This window comes from Molothrus aeneus, chromosome 14 (assembly GCF_037042795.1).
Source record: "Molothrus aeneus isolate 106 chromosome 14, BPBGC_Maene_1.0, whole genome shotgun sequence".
Classification (NCBI taxonomy): Eukaryota; Metazoa; Chordata; class Aves; order Passeriformes; family Icteridae; genus Molothrus; species Molothrus aeneus.
This window is the reverse complement of record NC_089659.1, coordinates 942199-958338: the sequence shown is the minus strand read 5'-3', so window position 1 is coordinate 958338 and position 16140 is coordinate 942199. Positions and strand designations below refer to the sequence as shown.

Here is a 16140-nt window from a genome sequence, read left to right as displayed (position 1 = left end):
TCCTGTGCCAGCACCCAGCCCTGCCAGGCCAGGGCTGGCACCAGCAGCACTCACAGGGCAGAGAAGGGGCCCAGGAGGCTCAGCTGGAGCTGCTGCTCTGTCCCTCCCACCCTGATAAAGCTCCATGGGGTGCCAGCACTGCCCTGTTGAGGCTCTTCCCTCATCCAGAACACTTTTCTGAGACCTCTCCCTGCTGCCACAGCTGGGCCCTGCTCACACTGATCTTCCCAGGGCACAGAAAGGTAAAAGAGCAGCAACATCTGTCTGATTTCTGTTACTGGAGGCTTCTCCTGTTGCCTTTTCTGTGCCCTGTGTTCCAAAGTGGATTTTCCAGGCATTGCCTTTCTCCACCCACCTGAGTCAAGCGCTGCTGCTCCTCATGGACATGTAACAGTAGGGGCAGAACAGAAACGTCCTGAAAGAGTCAGATATTAACTAGTTGAAGGCTACATCCCAGTTAAAGCCACTCAGGCAGGTGGGATTGTTTCTGTGTTTTCCAGCCTGGCTGGCTGTGGAGATGCAGACCTGGATGCAGTTCCAGGCTGAGCAGAGCAGCAGGAAAGTGCTGAGGTTGGATTTGTTTGGATTTCCAGGTGTTTCCAGTACAAACCTGATGCTGACAGGCACTTGGGAGAGGCTGTCCCACTTCAGGAGGGAACACAGCACAGCTCTGACAGAACCATCACACTCAGGAACTGTTAGTTTAATTTTATCCTTTCATTTTTCTGAGCTGTTCCCACACCAAGTGCTCTCACTTCAGCTCCCAATATTGTCTATCATCCCAAGCCCTGGCTGATACCATTAAAATGCAGCTTTGCCTCAAACTGAGGTAACAATCAACAACTCCCAACAACTTCTGCAAGTCCAAGAGGAAATCCAACTCCCTCATCCCCAAGCATGAGCCTGCTTCCAAAACCTCCCCCTGCATCAGCTCAGAGCATTCCTAAGGTAGGTGTTCCATAGAACCATGGAACTCTGCTTTCTGTACAGGAATTTTATTGAAATCAAGGTAATGGTTTTTTACACTAATGCCTCAGTGCATCCTCAAGAAGGAAAGGAAGGATTTTCTTTAAAAATTGTTTGTACATAAGACAAATCATCCGAATGAACATGGTACAGCACAATCCCTAAAACATGCACAGCTGGACCTGGGGCTGCAGGAGCAGGAGCTGCAGGGAGGGGGCTCCAACTTCACATTCAGAACAGAAAGAGAAGCAGGTGCCAGTGGCCACTGGCACTTCATGGATATCAAGAGCCAATCGCCCTTGGTGAAACTTCAGCCTAGCAGAAGACAAATCCAAAGGAGCCACTGTTCCTAGGAGACTGTAACTCTACCTGGGCCCTGCTGGGAAGCTCCATGGTCAGTGCCACACGGGAAGGAGCAGCAGAGCCACCTCCCCACCCTGCCAGTGTCACCAGGACCTCATGGCACCAACTCTGTGCTCCAGCTCAGGCACCACAAGAAGCCTCCCCTTCCATCCCTCGACTTCTCTGGGCCAAAAGCAGATTCCTTCCCCCCTGAAGCATGTTTCCATTTTTTCCCTGGGAAAGGAGCCCCTCAGCTCCACGACAGAAGTGCCCCCAGCCCTTTCCCAGGCCCCAGCAGCTCCAGCTCCTCAGCCAGGCCTGGCTTGGGATGGAGGTGTGCAGCTGGCACAGAAACGGCACCCCTGAGCCTGCATTTGGTTACCAGCCTTGGGTTTGGTTTGAAATCCTCCCACAGGAGAACGCTCATCCTTGGGCAGAGCCCTTCTCCCTCAGACCTTGGAGAAAGTCACCAGCCACCAACTCCACCACTTGTCTGTCCTCCAGTTTCAGTGCACACCTTCCAGGAGAAGCACAAGCAGCAGCTCCCTGGCACCTCAGCAAACCAGATTGGCCCCAAATTCACCGTAGCCAGTGCCAGAATTATACTCATTGCAGTCCAGCCTCCAAAGAAGAGCAGGAGAAATCATCTGTGAGGAAGCAGATCCTGAACCGTGTGCAACCGGCCCCGTTGCTGTGTCCCTTCAGCCTCCAGCCCAGGGGGAGATGAGGAAGAAGTGAGGATGAAGAGGCAGCCATGGCACACCCTGAGGTGACCCCACACCCTCCTCCTGCCTGCAGGATCACTGCAGGAACAGGGACACCTCCCTGCTCCCTGTCCCCAGCAGCAGCACCTCCACCTGTGAGTGCACAAAGCCCAGACCCCTTTTGTTCCTACCAGGGTGACACCGTGACCTCCCCATGGTGCAGCACTGGGAGCCACCAGATGTGGCCAGATGTGCAGGAGAGGCTCTGTGGGACCCCAAACCCACCTGTCCCTGTTAGTTTGACCCAGCCCACCCTGAACCTTCTCTGTGGGACAGCTCCATCCCAGGGGGAGAGCTGCAGCCACTCCTGTCCCCAGCCAGGAAAAGCCACACGGACACGGGGCCAGCATGCACAGAACCCTCTGCAGGGGTGGCATTGGGACAGCAAAAGGAACACAAAAATCCTTTCAAGTAATTAACCCAGCCCACTCTTGAGGTCACAGCTGCAGAGCAGCAACCAGCTGGGTCTGTCTGGGTGATAAGGCAAAAAGTCTGAAGTCCTGGAGGGATGGGAGGTGGAAGGTGGCAGTGGTGACAGGCAGGAGTCACTCTGGAGGTTCCTTCTTCACACTCTGCCTCATCTCCTGGTGAGCAGCTCCAGCTCCAGTTACTTCTGCACACAGCTGGGCTAGGCCAGGCCACCATACACAGCTGACAGGATGATGAGCAGGATCACCTGGGGAGGGATGAGGGATTCCCAACATTCACTGACTGCCACAGCACAGACATGGAAACCTCTGATGGTCAAAGCCTTGAAGAACCTGTCTAACACCCTCCTGTCCCTCCACACCCCTGCAGCTGAGAAGTGTCCCCATGGAGGTGACAAAGTGCTTCCCACCCTGACCCTGCAGTTGCTCCATCCACAGTCCTCACAGCTGGAGGGGAACCGTCACACCAAAAAAGCCACTTCAGAGTCACAGAACAAGATCCCACCAGGACTGAGAGCTCAAAAGCCACCCCAGCACAAGCAGGGCACCTCAGCTGCTCCTGGGGCAAGCAGGGGCAGCTCCTGGTCAGGGTGTCCCCATCTCCCCTCAGAGGGTCACAAAGGTGGGAAAAGACCTCCACAATCATCAAGTCCAACCTTTGATCAAATCCCCCCACATCCACCAAACCATGTCACAAAGTGCCACATCCACTCATTTTCTGAACCCCTCCATGGTGACCCCAGCACTGCCCTGGGCTGTCAGGGAAGGAATTTTTCCTAATATCCAACCTTAACCCCCCCAGTGCAACCTGAGCCCATTTCCCCACTTGCCTGGGAGAAGAGGCCAATCCCCACCCCATCACAACCTCCTTCCAGGTGCTTGAAGAGCCAGAAGGTCCCCCCTGAGCCTCCTCTTCTCCAGGCTGAGCCCCTCCAGGCACTCCCTGCAGTACTGATTGCCCAGGCCCTTCACCCTCTCCTCATACAAGCCCATCAGGAGGCCCTGCCCTGGTTCTGCCCTCCCAGGCAGAGCTGGGCACACAAAGATCCCAGGACAGTGACAGGGGTTTGGAGTTTCCAGGGGCTCAGCCTGGCACAGCAGCTCCAGGCTGCACACTCACAATGGACACGATGATGATGACGATGGTGAGCTTGAGGTTCTTCATACACATGGCTCGGGCAAGGTTCCTGCTGGTGGTTTTGAAAGTGACTGACTGCAAGGGAAAACAAGGGAAATCCCAGGATGGATTGGGTTGGAAGGGATCTAAAGCTCATCCAGCCCCACCCCTGCCATGGCAGGGACACCTCCCACTGTCCCAGGGTGCTCCCAGCCCCAGTGTCCAGCCTGGCCTTGGGCACTGCCAGGGATCCAGGGGCAGCCCCAGCTGCTCTGGGTAACCTGTTATGGAAAGCTTGTCCCATCCCAAGTGTCCTCTCTGTACCCTGCAATTTCATGCATTCACAATAGGCTTTGGGCACCAAACGACCCCAACGCCCCCAGGCTGGGTCAGTGCAGCCATTCCCACACAGCCCAGGTAGGATGCACCTGCCCCTGGGAGCAGCCACTCCAGCAGCTCCTCCCACTGGGCAGTGCCAGCTTTTCCTACAAACCACCTTCCTGAGGCTGCAGCATCCTGGCAGCTGCAGTTCTGCCTTGGGGTACATTCCCAAGGTGAAGAACACCAGCCCCGGATCTCCAGGGATGCGTCCTCCTGGGCTGTGGGACATTCCCACTGAAGGAAGTTCCATCCCTCCATCTCCCTGTGCTTTCCAAAAGCCTGCACTCCCTGGGCCAGCTCCTCCATGAGCTCAGCCCAGCTGGTGAAGGAATTCCAGTCCCTTTCCCTAAAGCTTTACCTGAGCTTTCAGCCCTGCCACCACCTGAGGACAGGGGAAGGTTTGAACACCTGGGAGCTCCAGGCCTGCTCCCTGCTGGATAAACTCCTGGCACCTCTGCTGCCCTCCAAAGCAGGAGGGCTCTGAGACAGCTCAGGGATGTTTGGATCCCCACAGCCACACACAGGAGCTCCTGGCACTCTCCCAGCCCCAGGACTGGATGCCACAGGAGCTGGGCTCCGAGCCAGGATGCTGCAGAGGAGGATGCTGAGCCAGAGCCAGGGATTCCCAAAGGAAAGACAAAAAGCTTCCAGAGTGCACAGCACTTTGCTAGATAACTGTGCTTTATAATTACTTTAATTTGGGGTTTTTTTTAGTCTTCGCTTCCTCAGAAACACTCCAAGAAGCTCCAGAGTCTTTAAAGATTATTTAGATGCAACAACTCAGCTTTTTTAATTTGAAATCAGCCACACTTTCCCTGCTGGTATCAGAACAACTCCACAGATGCACATTTTCCAGTTTATTTGCAGCCAGCTGCCTTCAGCCAGGCTGCCAGGGAAGTGTAAATTGTGATTTTATCTCTCCTATCACTGCATTTAACGAGAGGGTCTTCCCCACCTTGGACACAAGGGATGAGGACAGGGATGTGTCACCCTTGGCTGGCTGTGGCACAGGGAGCAGGGGGAAGCTGGAGCTTTCCCAAACTGGGAAGCAGCTGGGAAACAGCTTGGAGGGGAAAGGATTCCCTGCAGGCCTCAATTCCTCTGTGCCCTTCAAGTGTCTCCAGGAGCTGTCCCCACCTCCCTGGTGCAGGAACACAACTTCCCCACTCCCAGGACTTCCCCAGACTCACCGAATCCACAAGATTCTCTGTTTTATCAATCAGCAGCTCCAGCTTCTCTCCTCTTTGTGCCACAAGGTCTGGAGACAAGAGACAAAAAATCCAGCTCTGAAGGTGAAATCCCCAGAGCTGCTCCCAACACCCAAACCCAAGCCAGGAGCTCCTGGCTGCAGCTTCCAGCCTTCCTGGGATAACCAGGGCCTTAGGGAACAGCCTCACATCACACAGGCTGCATTCTGGGACTGAATTCTGCTCAATTCCAGATCTCACCCTCTATTTTGAGTGGTCAGACTTGGCAACAGCCAAACCCCAAATGAAAGCAGGTGCAGAGAGCATTTCCCAGGGAAGCAGTACCTATGTTCCGGACCATGATCCCTTTGAGTTCATCGATCTGGGCTTGTGTCTCTGCCACCTGGTCCGGGCCCTTGCTCTCTGAGTGGTATTTCTGCAACAGAGAACATCATATTGTACTCCTTGAGCTTGGTCTTATGAGCTCTAAGAGGAATTTGTTACACTTGAGATAACTCTGCTACTTGGAATGGTTTAAAATTAGTAGGATGGTTTTGGAGGTTGTGTTGGAAACAGAAAAAGGTTTTAAAAAAGGCAAAATAACAAAGATAATAAATAGTTTAATGAAGTGTAATAAAAGGCAAAATAACAAAAGGCAAAATAACAAAAGACTAAATATAGAGAAAAACTTGTTTATTTTGTCTTTTGTTATTTTGCCTTTTGTTATTTTGTTATTTTCTTATAGAGAAAAACTTGAGTTAGGGGTAAGAGATTTGTACTCTTATTAAAACACTCTATAAAAGTGATTATTTCTTTTATTTTCTTTTTTTTTTAGTGAATTACTGAGGAGGACCTCTTGGCTTCTGGCGAATTGGGTAGCTCTAGGTCTGAGGTGAAGTCTTAAAGGTTTTATGGGTGTCCTTTTACTAAATTGAGGAGAGAAACTTTTGGGTTTTTGCCTTTGTAGGCAGACAAAGAATAATTTGGTCACTCCATCAACAGGGGGCACATTCCTGCAAGAACAGGGAAAACAGGAGCCTCAAAGACCAGGAGCCAGGGAAAACAGGAGCCTCAAAAACCAGGAGCCAGGGAAAACAGGAGCCTCAAAAACCAGGAGCCAGGGAAAACAGGAGCCTCAAGAAGCCAACAGTTTGGGAACACCACACCAGATGGAGAAGGTGGCCAGTGTGAGTGGCCTGACTGCTCTCCCCAAAGGAATGGAGGAGCCAGGAGCCATCCCATGTCCCAGAGCCATCCCAGAGGATCTGCCCTGTCACCTCCTGGGTACAGCTGAGCCCTCACTGACAGCTCTGCTGCTGCCAGCCCCTCTGGTGTTTATCCTGAGCACCATTCCTGTCATCCCTCCCCCTCCATTCCCTTCACAAGTGACAGGGACTTCTCCCAGACTGTTCCCCCAGTTTGGGGATCCCAGGGATCCTCTGGTGACTGCACAGCTCGGGGTGGGTGAGAGCAGCATGAGCCAACAGCAGGCTAAAGGAGCCTGAGGGCTTGCAGGATCCAAGGCCCAGTCAGCATCAGGGAACTGAGCTCTGTTATTCCTGCATGGATTTTAGTCACTGTTCACATCACAACAGCTCTGCTCCATGATCACCCACGTAGCTGCTTAAATCCTGATTTTCTTCTGGTTAGGAGTTCAATTTCTGACAGCACAGGGAGCCAGAGTCTGACACTGCCACCCCCACCTGGGCAGTCACAACTCGTGACTCACAAGCAGCTCCTCCTCCTCCACCTTCTCCTCAGGGGGAGATTCCCAGGAGGTTTCAGGCTGGCCACAGTCAAAGCTGGGCACTGGTTTTACTGGAAGCACAGCCTCCCTCTCCAGGATTATCTGAGCACTGCACTTGAGCTGGGGCTGGATCTCTGCCTCACACAGGAACCTCCTGGAGGCCACCCCAGCAGGGAATGTCAGCCCTCACATCCCATGGGACCAGGGGAGGGAAGGGCTCTGTCAGCACTCAACTCCCCTCAGCTGATCCTGCATGCCAGCAATGTGGAAAAGCTCAGGCAGGCAGCTCCTCCCGTGCTCAGGGAGATGGAAAGGTTGGGATTTTAGAGGAATATCAGCCCCATGGCTCCCAAGACAGCCTGGCCTTTCTGATAAGGCAATTCCAGCTTATTCCAGCCCCAAAGAGCTTATAAAGTGATGAGTCAGCACTTTGGGTAGTTTCAGTCCCCACACAGCAAAGCCTGGAGGAAAAGCTCCTTCCTCACACACAGGAAGCTAATCCTATTCATTTTGCACTGGCATTGCTATTCCCTGCTCTCCCCCTGCTGTGGAAGGCAAGGAGCAGCTCCTGGAATGAGCTCCTGTGCCTCTCCCTGTTCCAAACCACCTGCACAGCCCCAAATTCCAGTGCAAACTTCAGGCAGGAGCAGCGCAGGTGCAAATCCTCCCTCAGAGCCCTGGCCTCACCCTGCAGCCACCACACAACTGGTCCAGCTGGGACTGCTCCACAATTCCTGCACTGGGGAGGGCTCTGCTGTGCCCACAAAGGGCCCCTCCTCCTGCAGCTGTGACACCCCCAAACCTGGCTCCTTCCTTCCATGGGATAAACAGCAAAAGAGCCAAGGCCTCCCTGGAGAACAGCCCCAGCAGAGCTCTGAGAGCGTGGGGACACAGACCACAGGCTGGGGACAGCCCTAAAGCCACCATTCCCAGGACACCTCATCTTTAATGCAAGGGACACCTCAAATCCCCCTGTCCTGGATTGTGAAGCAAATTGTATCCATTTGCCATCTGTATGGCAGTTGGCTTCTGTCAAGTGAGCAGTTTTCTTATCTCTCCCACAACCACTCCTCCCTCTGGGGGACACCTGCTGATAACAGCCATTGAATGTCACTGCATGGCTGATAAGAACTACAGCATCCCATTGGGAGATGTGAGCCCAGAGGAGGAGCCAAGTATTCCTACCTGGATATAATCTGAGATTCTGGAACACCAGCACAGCTTCTGCACTGGGTTTCCCAGAGGAGCAGCAGCTGCCTCTGCCCCTGGATCTTGAGAGGAAGAGACTGCACCTTTCTCCAGGATCCCTGCTCCAGCAGAACCAGCCCTGACACTGCAGGAGGGCTGAGCCACAATTCCAATGGGACTGTGCCAACAGCCTGACCCACAGAGTGTCAGAATGTAGCTATGATATTTTTTGAAAAATCTTTTCTTTAAGATTTTTTTCTCTTGAGAAGCTTCAAGAACAAAATGTAGACAATAATTATCTGCTGCTGTGGAATGCAACAGGTGCATCTGGGATTGGTCTCATGTGGTTGTTTCTAATTAATGGCCAATCACAGTCAGCTGGCTCAGACTCTGTCCAAGACACAAGCTTTTATCATTCTTTCCTATTCTATTCTTAGCCAGCTTTCTGATGAAATCTTTTCTTCTATTCTTTTAGTATAGTTTTAATATAATATATATCATAAAATAATAAATCAGCCTTCTGAAACATGGAGTCAGATCCTCGTCTCTTCCCTCATCCTCAGACCCCTGTGAACATGGTCACACACTGGATTTCCCAGAGGAGCAGCAGCTGCCTCTTGCCCTGGATCTTGAGAGGAAGAGACTGCACCTTTCTCCAGGATCCCTGCTCCAACAGAACCAGCCCTGACACTGCAGGAGGGCTGAGCCACAATTCCAATGGGACTGTGCCAACAGCCTGACCCACAGGGTGTCAGGTTGTGCTCTGACTCTGTCAGTGTCGGTTTAGTTTACTGCATTGTTTATTTTATCTTTTCATTTTCTTCCCTAGCAAAGAACTGTTATTCCTGCTCCCTTATTTTTTGCCTGAGAGCCCCTTAATTTAAAATTTATAGCAATTTGGAGGGAGGGGGTTTACATTTTCCATGTCAGGGGAGGCTCCTGCCTTCCTCAGCAGACTCCTGGTTTTCCAAGGCAAGACACCCCCAAGCCCACCCGAGGAGGGTTTCTGGGGAGGCTGGGCTGCCAGGGAGCTCAGGGCCTCACCAGCTGCGCAGCCAGCACAGAGGAGAACTCGCTGTTCATGGCGTAGGGCAGGGCAGTCTGTGCCCGCGAGCCGTACGTGGTCTGGAACCGCTTCTTGATCTCGTTCAGGAACGTGAAGGCTCGGGAGCGCTCAAAGTCCTGGCAGCAGAGAGCACACAGAGTCAGGAACAGCAGCCCCAGGGCTGGGGGCTGCACTCCAGCTCTGGCTGGGGCACTGGCAGCCCCGGGGCTGGGCCAGCTCCACTCCTGCACTCAGCGGGAGCATTTCCTGCAGCACTCCCAGAATTCAGGAGCACCAGGCAAATTCCACTGGCAGCTGGAGTGGTCTCTGCACCACCAACCCCCTGCACTGAGACAGAAACTGGGCAAAGCCAAGAGCTTCACCCCAGAACTCCCAACCCACAGGACTGGAAGGTCCCTCCCATGGCAGGGTTGGAATGGATGGTTTTGAAGGTCACTCTCAACCCAAACCATGCCACAAGTCTCATGTGAGCTCTGGGCTGAGCTCAAAGCTGTAATTGAAGTTACAGCAGCTCCAGAGGGAGAAAAGGCACCTCAGAGCAGCCCTCACTAATAACTGCCACATCAAAACCAAAATTGCCCAATTTCCCAGGGCTGTAGCTGTGTCCCCAATACTCACATCATCTGTGATGCACAGGTAAATGATCCTGTCCTGGCAGATGTAATGGAACAGGTAACTGCAGGGAATTGAAAGGAACAAACAAAACGTCATTGAAAGCTGCCACATTTCCAGAATTTCATTTTCCAGGTGACAATGCTGCCTGTGGGGCCTTTGGGGGCTGGCAAGAGAAAATCCCAGTTATTCTATGGAGCTGGCACAGATAAACACGTCCAAGGTAAATGTCCAGGGAAGTGAGGCTGGGGCACAGGTCTCTGCCCTGAAGGTCTGTTCCTATAAAAACGTTCAAAAATCCTTGCACATCCACAACTCTCCTGGAAAGAGGGAGGTGAAACTTGTCTGGTACCACCCTGTAGATTCCTCAGAGAGGCCAAGAGCAGAGAGAGAGAAACCCAAGAATTCCTGATGCCAGAGGGCTGCTTTTCCTTGGAGATTTATACAAAAGACTCAGAAGTTCTTAGAAACAAAAAGAACTCATTAAATGAATTTAAGGAGTTCAAAGTTCAAAGAAACTCAAGTTTTTCCTGTTTCAGAACAGGATGAACTATCTTGGACAGAACCCAGGGAGTTTTTCAGCCTATAGGCTGGGAGGCAGAAGATCCCTGGGAGGCTCCAGACAGGAGGAACAACTCCAATTGCTCATCAAGCTTCACAGCTCCCACATTCTGCCCAGTTACCTCCAAAAATGCACCACAGCACTCCTGAAACTCAGCTTTCCACTTGGCTGAACAGCACTCAAGGCAAAGTCATTTTAAAGGAATAACTTAAAATATTCAAATTTATCCTTAAAATTCCAGCAGGAGAGAAGAGCTGCAGCATCCAAGGTGTGTCAGACTCCAGAGCAGGCACTGCCTCCAGAACATCTCCCCCAGGGACTGCTGTGCTCCTGAGCACATGGGAAGCCCAGCCCAGTTCTGCATCCTCAGAACAGCTCTGACACAACAGCTTGGGCACCAGAGATGATCCAGCCATGCTGCCAATTCCAAAAAAAGAGCTGGACTGGGCTCCAACACCTCTAACTCTGTTTTTTCCACAGTTGTTCTAGTTTGTTCCTATTGACTCACCTACTTCCCACGTGCAGGAAGTCACAGATGATGAAGCATCCTGTCCTACCAACACTGTCCTACCAACACTGACCAAGAGTTCAGAGAGCTGGGAAAATCCTGGGAAAAACCCCTCTGTCCTGCAGACTAGATCTGGGGCAGCTCAAGATGTGATCTGTGAGCACAGCTTCTCTCAAAGCCCCCAGGAAGGGTGACAGCTTCACCTAAAGCCACGTTCAAGCCTCAGAAAATCCAGGGGAAGCTTCCAGAAGCCAAACTCCAAAGATTCCACACCTGGGCACCCTCCAGCTCACTTTGGAATTGTATAAAAATGAAAAATTTGATTTTGTATCAACTGCTTTGTGCTGCTGCTGGAGCTGAACTCAAATCCTGGTTATGCTGCAGAGTTCTGAGGGACAGAAGTAGCTACTGAGCTGGTGGCACATTCCATCAAATGGGAATTTGGATGGAAAGAAACTGCAGAATCACAGAAAAACCCCCAAACACACCCCACCCAGTTTGTCCCTGCCCTCATGCATCCCCACAGTCCCCCAGGAGAGGAGTTACTCACTTGCCATGGGAATAGGTCAGTTTGTTGTTCTCAGATGGGATTTTGGCCAGGATCTGCTCGGTGACCTCCAGGAAGTTCCCCCCACACCAGGCATGCTTGGCCAGGATGGTGGTGCCCCTCGCCACCACTGCAAACAGGATGGCCATGGCTGCTCTCCTGCTGGGGACAAAACAGGGACATCAGCACTGGGGGCACCTGCACAGTGTCCCCTGGCACAGGGAGCAGGACATGGGCAGGACTCAGCCAGGACATCACAACCACCAAGTTCTCTCATTTCCCCTTTTAGCTCTGCTCCCAACGACACAAAACCCTCTAGAAAAAGGGTTTCCATTACCTCTGGTGCCCTGTGAGGGTTGCAGCAGCATCAGCTGCTACACAGCTGCACAGCTGATGCACAGCTCCCTGTGGAGCCAGCATCTCTACCTGAAGAGCAACCAAGGCAGAAATCAGACCCAACAAGTTCATGAGAGTGAAAGAAAACTAAACCTTGGAAAAGTCCCATGAAATGCTGCTCACAGCAGAGGGAAGGGCAACCCCCACAGCCAGAGCAGCTGGGGCTGCCCCTGGATCCCTTGGAAGGGGCCAAGGCCAGGCTGGATGAGGCTTGGAGCCACCTGGGGTAGCAGAAGGTGCTGGGAGTTGGAACTGGATGAGCTTCAAGCTCCATTCCAACCCAAACCATTGTGGGATTCCCTAAGTCTCCAGAGCTGGAAAAACACCCCTGCTGCCACAGAAAGGGACACTCTTAATCAGCTCAAGTATCAGCACATTAATCTATGGCCAGAGCCAGATCTAACACACGGAGCACATGTCAGAGCCCAGCTGGGCCAGCTGCCCTGCTCATCCTGCACATCCATAAGCCTCTTTTCTGCTCAGCAAGGACTTAGAACAACTTTGGACCCTGCAAAACCCAAAAATCTCATTTTTCACTTTGTGCTTAGGCCCTGCTTATTACCTGCTCTGTTCTGTGCACGATCACAGACCTCTCCCGAAGCCCCAGGAGAGCTCTCTGGGAACAGCCACAGAGCAGCAGGGCTGCCTGGGCTTCTGGACCCAGATTTTCCATCCCCCTGGCACTGCCTGGTGAGAATTAGGGATCTCTTCTGGATTAACAAGGCCAGGAAGGGAGATCCAACCACCACCCCAGCAGGGCTCACCTGGGCAGGCTGAGTCCCACAGATCCAGGCTTGGCACCAACCAGAGCATCTCCAAACCTCCCACAGTCTGAGCCCAGCATTGGAGGGGAAAAGGATAAAGTCATGGATTTACTCACAAGACAGACTCCACACAACCACCTGGGAGCACTGCCAAGGGGAACAGAACCATGGAATGGTTGGGGCTGGAAGGGACCTCAAGACCATCCCCATGGCAGGGACACCTCCCACTGTCCCAGGTGCTCCCAGCCCCAGTGTCCAGCCTGGCCTTGGGCACTGCCAGGGATCCAGGGGCAGCCCCAGCTGCTCTGGCTGTGGGGGTTGCCCTTCCCTCTGCTGTGAGCAGCATTTCATGGGACTTATCCAAGGTTTAGTTTTCTTTCATCCTCATAAACTTGTAGGGTCTGGTTTCTGCCTTGGTTGCTCTTCAGGCAGAGGTGCTGGCTCCTGCAGGAAGCTTCCAAGGAATTGCTTACTCCTTTATGTTTCAGCTCTGAGTAATCTCCACTTTGGCTCATTTTCAGGTCAAAATGCTCCTGTCTTAAATAATATTGTGAGCTAACTCAGCCCAGGGAATTCACTGCACCCTCCTGTCCCTGCAGAGCCGCTGGACACAGAGGGTTTGGGCAGCCCAGGGCTGTCCCAGGCCCATGGAGCAACAGCAGGGCACAGCCTGGAATCACAAACACCCCTTGAGCAATCAGCTGAGTGTCCAGCACCAGAAAACCACTGTCTGCTCCTGCAGTCACCCAGGAGCCACAGAAAGGAGCAGCTGCAGCAGAAAACACATCCCAAACCCTCCCCTTGCCCTGCAAGGACAGCTGAGACTCGGGGTACAGAGCCCCCACACACACAGATACCTCAACAAATGCAGCCCCAGCTGAGGATTGTGAAGGGTTTAGACAATTCCCACAAATCTCTGCTCTTTTAACAGTGGATTTTGGTGGAACCTGAGGTGACACCTCGGCAGCAGCAGCAGTGAGGTGGCACTCACTGGCACTGGAGGATGCCACAGACCTCAATTCCCTGAGTTCCTGGCTCTCCCTCCCGGGGTTCACACCCTCAACTCCCCGAGTTCACAGCCCTGACTCCCCAAATTCCTGGCCCTCATCGTGCTCAGGACACAGGAGCTCTGTGCCTGGCAGGAACACCAGCCCCAGCTCTGAGCAGAAGGGGTTAAATGAAGTAGAAGACATTAACCAGGAGCATTTTCCTCCCTGAGCAGCCTGTACCAGCCCTGTGTTACTCCTGTTAGTGACACAAATCTGTTAAACTGCCACAGAACGTCCTTCCTCAGCAGTTAGGAATGAAATCCCTTCAAATCAACCCCTCTGCAGAGCTTTTTCCTATCTAAACTTAAAACATTACACAGCTGGAAGCAGCCAAGACCAAACCTTCCAAAAAGACCCTGCAAGATGCACAAGCTGCTGCCTGAGGTCCCTCTGGGGACTGAACTGAGGTATCCTAGAAACCCAGAATGGTTTGGGTTGGGAGGGACCTCAAAGCCCATCCATAGCCACCCCTGCCATGGCAGGGACACCTCCCACTGCTCCAAGCCCTGTCCAGCCTGGCCTTGGGCACTGCCAGGGATCCAGGGACAGCCACAGCTGCTCTGGGCACCTGTGCCAGGGAACAATTCCCTCCCAATACAAGGGCACAGAAAAAAGGCACAGAAAAACCTCTTAAGGAACATCAGAAACACAGGCTTAGTCCCAGCATGATGTTTAGAACTCCTGTAAGGATGATTTACTGTTTTCCAGCCACTCTTCTGGCCCAGAAGATTCCCAGCTTAGTGCCAGTGAGCCAGGGAAGGTCCCTGCCTGCACTTGCAGAAATCCTCTTACCAGAAAGCAAAGGGCACCACGCTGCCGTTTAAGCACAGAATAAGGGAACAAGGGGAGGTGTTGCAACCCAGCGAGTTGCAAACTGCTGCAATAAAGAGATCGTTTGAGCAGGGTGAGCTCAGCAGAAAGCAGCCCAAGCTTCCCTTTAACCTCTGCTGGGCAGCTGGAAAAATCATTATTTCATTACAGAATATTCCACCGTGAAGTCCTGGGGCTCTCCTGTTCATTTTGAACCTGAGAATTGTAACATTTGTGCTCCAACTGATCCCAAGTTCAGCCTCCCTTCTGCACACAGAATTTACTTCAGGTGCCCCCATTGCATCACTAGGGAAACAAATCACCAAGGAAATCAATCCACGTGCTCTTCCAGCCCCATCACCTTTGGAGGCAGCATTGCAGGGGAGTGAGGACACACAACACCACGGTGGCTGAGTAAGCAGCTCTCTAAAGAGGGAACACGTGCAGCCCAAAGCATGGAATCAGGGAATTGTTGGGGTTGGAAAAGCCCTGCAAGAGCACCAAGTCCAACCATCCCCCAGCACTGCCAAGACCACCCCAACCCATGTCCCCAAGTGCCACATCCACGCGGCTTTGAAATCCCTCCAGGGACGGGCACTCCACCATTGCCCCGGGCAGCTGTGCCAGGCCGGACAGCCCCGTCCAGGCCAGAATGTTCCCATTATCCCACCTGAGCCTCCCTGGCACAGCCACATCCTGTGATCCTGCGGCTGCTCCCTGGGAGCAGGGCCCGACTCCCTTCAGCCTCCCTGCACCCCGCACCAGCACACCTGTGGTTAATTAATTAACCCCTGCAGTGCTACATCCGCAATGCCATCCACCCCCAGACACACCGGTAACACCTCAATAACACGCCGGTAATACACCGGTAACACCCCAGTAACAAGCAAGTAACACACCAATAATACCCCAGTAACAGGCCAGTAACACACTAATAACATCCCAACAACATGCTGGTAACAGCCCCGGCAACAGGCTGGTAACACGGCAATAACACCCCAGCAACACAGAGATGTAACACCCCAGCAATACCCCAGTAACACAGTGATATAACACCGCAAAAATAACCCAGTAATACAGAGATGTAACACCCCAGTAATACACCAATAACAGAGAGATATAACACCCCAGTAACACAGTGATATAACACCCCAGTAATACCCCAGTAATATGCCAGTAACACCTCCGGTAACAGGCCAACAGTACACTAGTAACACGCCAGTAATATCAATAATATCCCAATAACCCACCAGTAACATCCCAGTAACATGGCAATAACCCACCAGTAACACAGTGATGTAACACCCCAGTAACATGCCGGCAACACCCCCGGTAAACATCCCAGTACCACACCAATAACACCCCAGTAACATGCCGGTAACGCCCCCGGTAACAGGCCAGTACCACACCAGTACCAGGCCCGCAGCTCTCCCGTGACACGCCAATAACACCCCGGTAATCCCCGGTCACCCGCCGTGCCCCCCGTGCCCGTGTCCCGCTCCCGGTGCCGAGCGCGGCCTCCTCCCGCCGGCAGCGCCTGCGGCCCGCTGGGCTGGGGCTGGGGCTGGGGCTGTGCCCGGCTGGAACCCCCGCACCCGAACGCCCGGCCCGGCCCAGGCCAGCCCAGCTCCGGGCCGCCCCGGCCCCCCGCACTCACCGGCGCTCCCGGGCCCCGCCGGCCCCGCTCGGCCCCGCCCGGCCCGGCT

The 16140-nt window shown here is 53.2% G+C and overlaps 1 protein-coding gene across 2 annotated transcripts; it reads right to left on the bottom strand.

Annotated features, from left to right (window-relative positions):
* Positions 1-979: 979 nt before the first annotated feature.
* VAMP7 (vesicle associated membrane protein 7) lies at positions 980-16136 on the bottom strand. Of its 2 annotated transcripts, none has more exons than XM_066559303.1 (8): positions 16092-16136; positions 11419-11577; positions 9805-9862; positions 9165-9302; positions 5531-5621; positions 5189-5256; positions 3621-3713; positions 980-2748 (listed from the first exon to the last, which is right to left on the bottom strand). In XM_066559303.1, exons 2-8 carry the CDS (start codon positions 11562-11564, stop codon positions 2701-2703), a joined length of 642 nt encoding a protein of 213 aa, XP_066415400.1. In that variant the 5' UTR covers positions 11565-11577; positions 16092-16136; the 3' UTR covers positions 980-2700. The 2 variants fall into 2 exon arrangements, with proteins under 2 accessions (XP_066415400.1, XP_066415401.1); XM_066559304.1 differs by having other exon boundaries at positions 11419-11574; positions 16092-16133.
* Between the last annotated feature and the right edge of the window lie 4 nt (positions 16137-16140).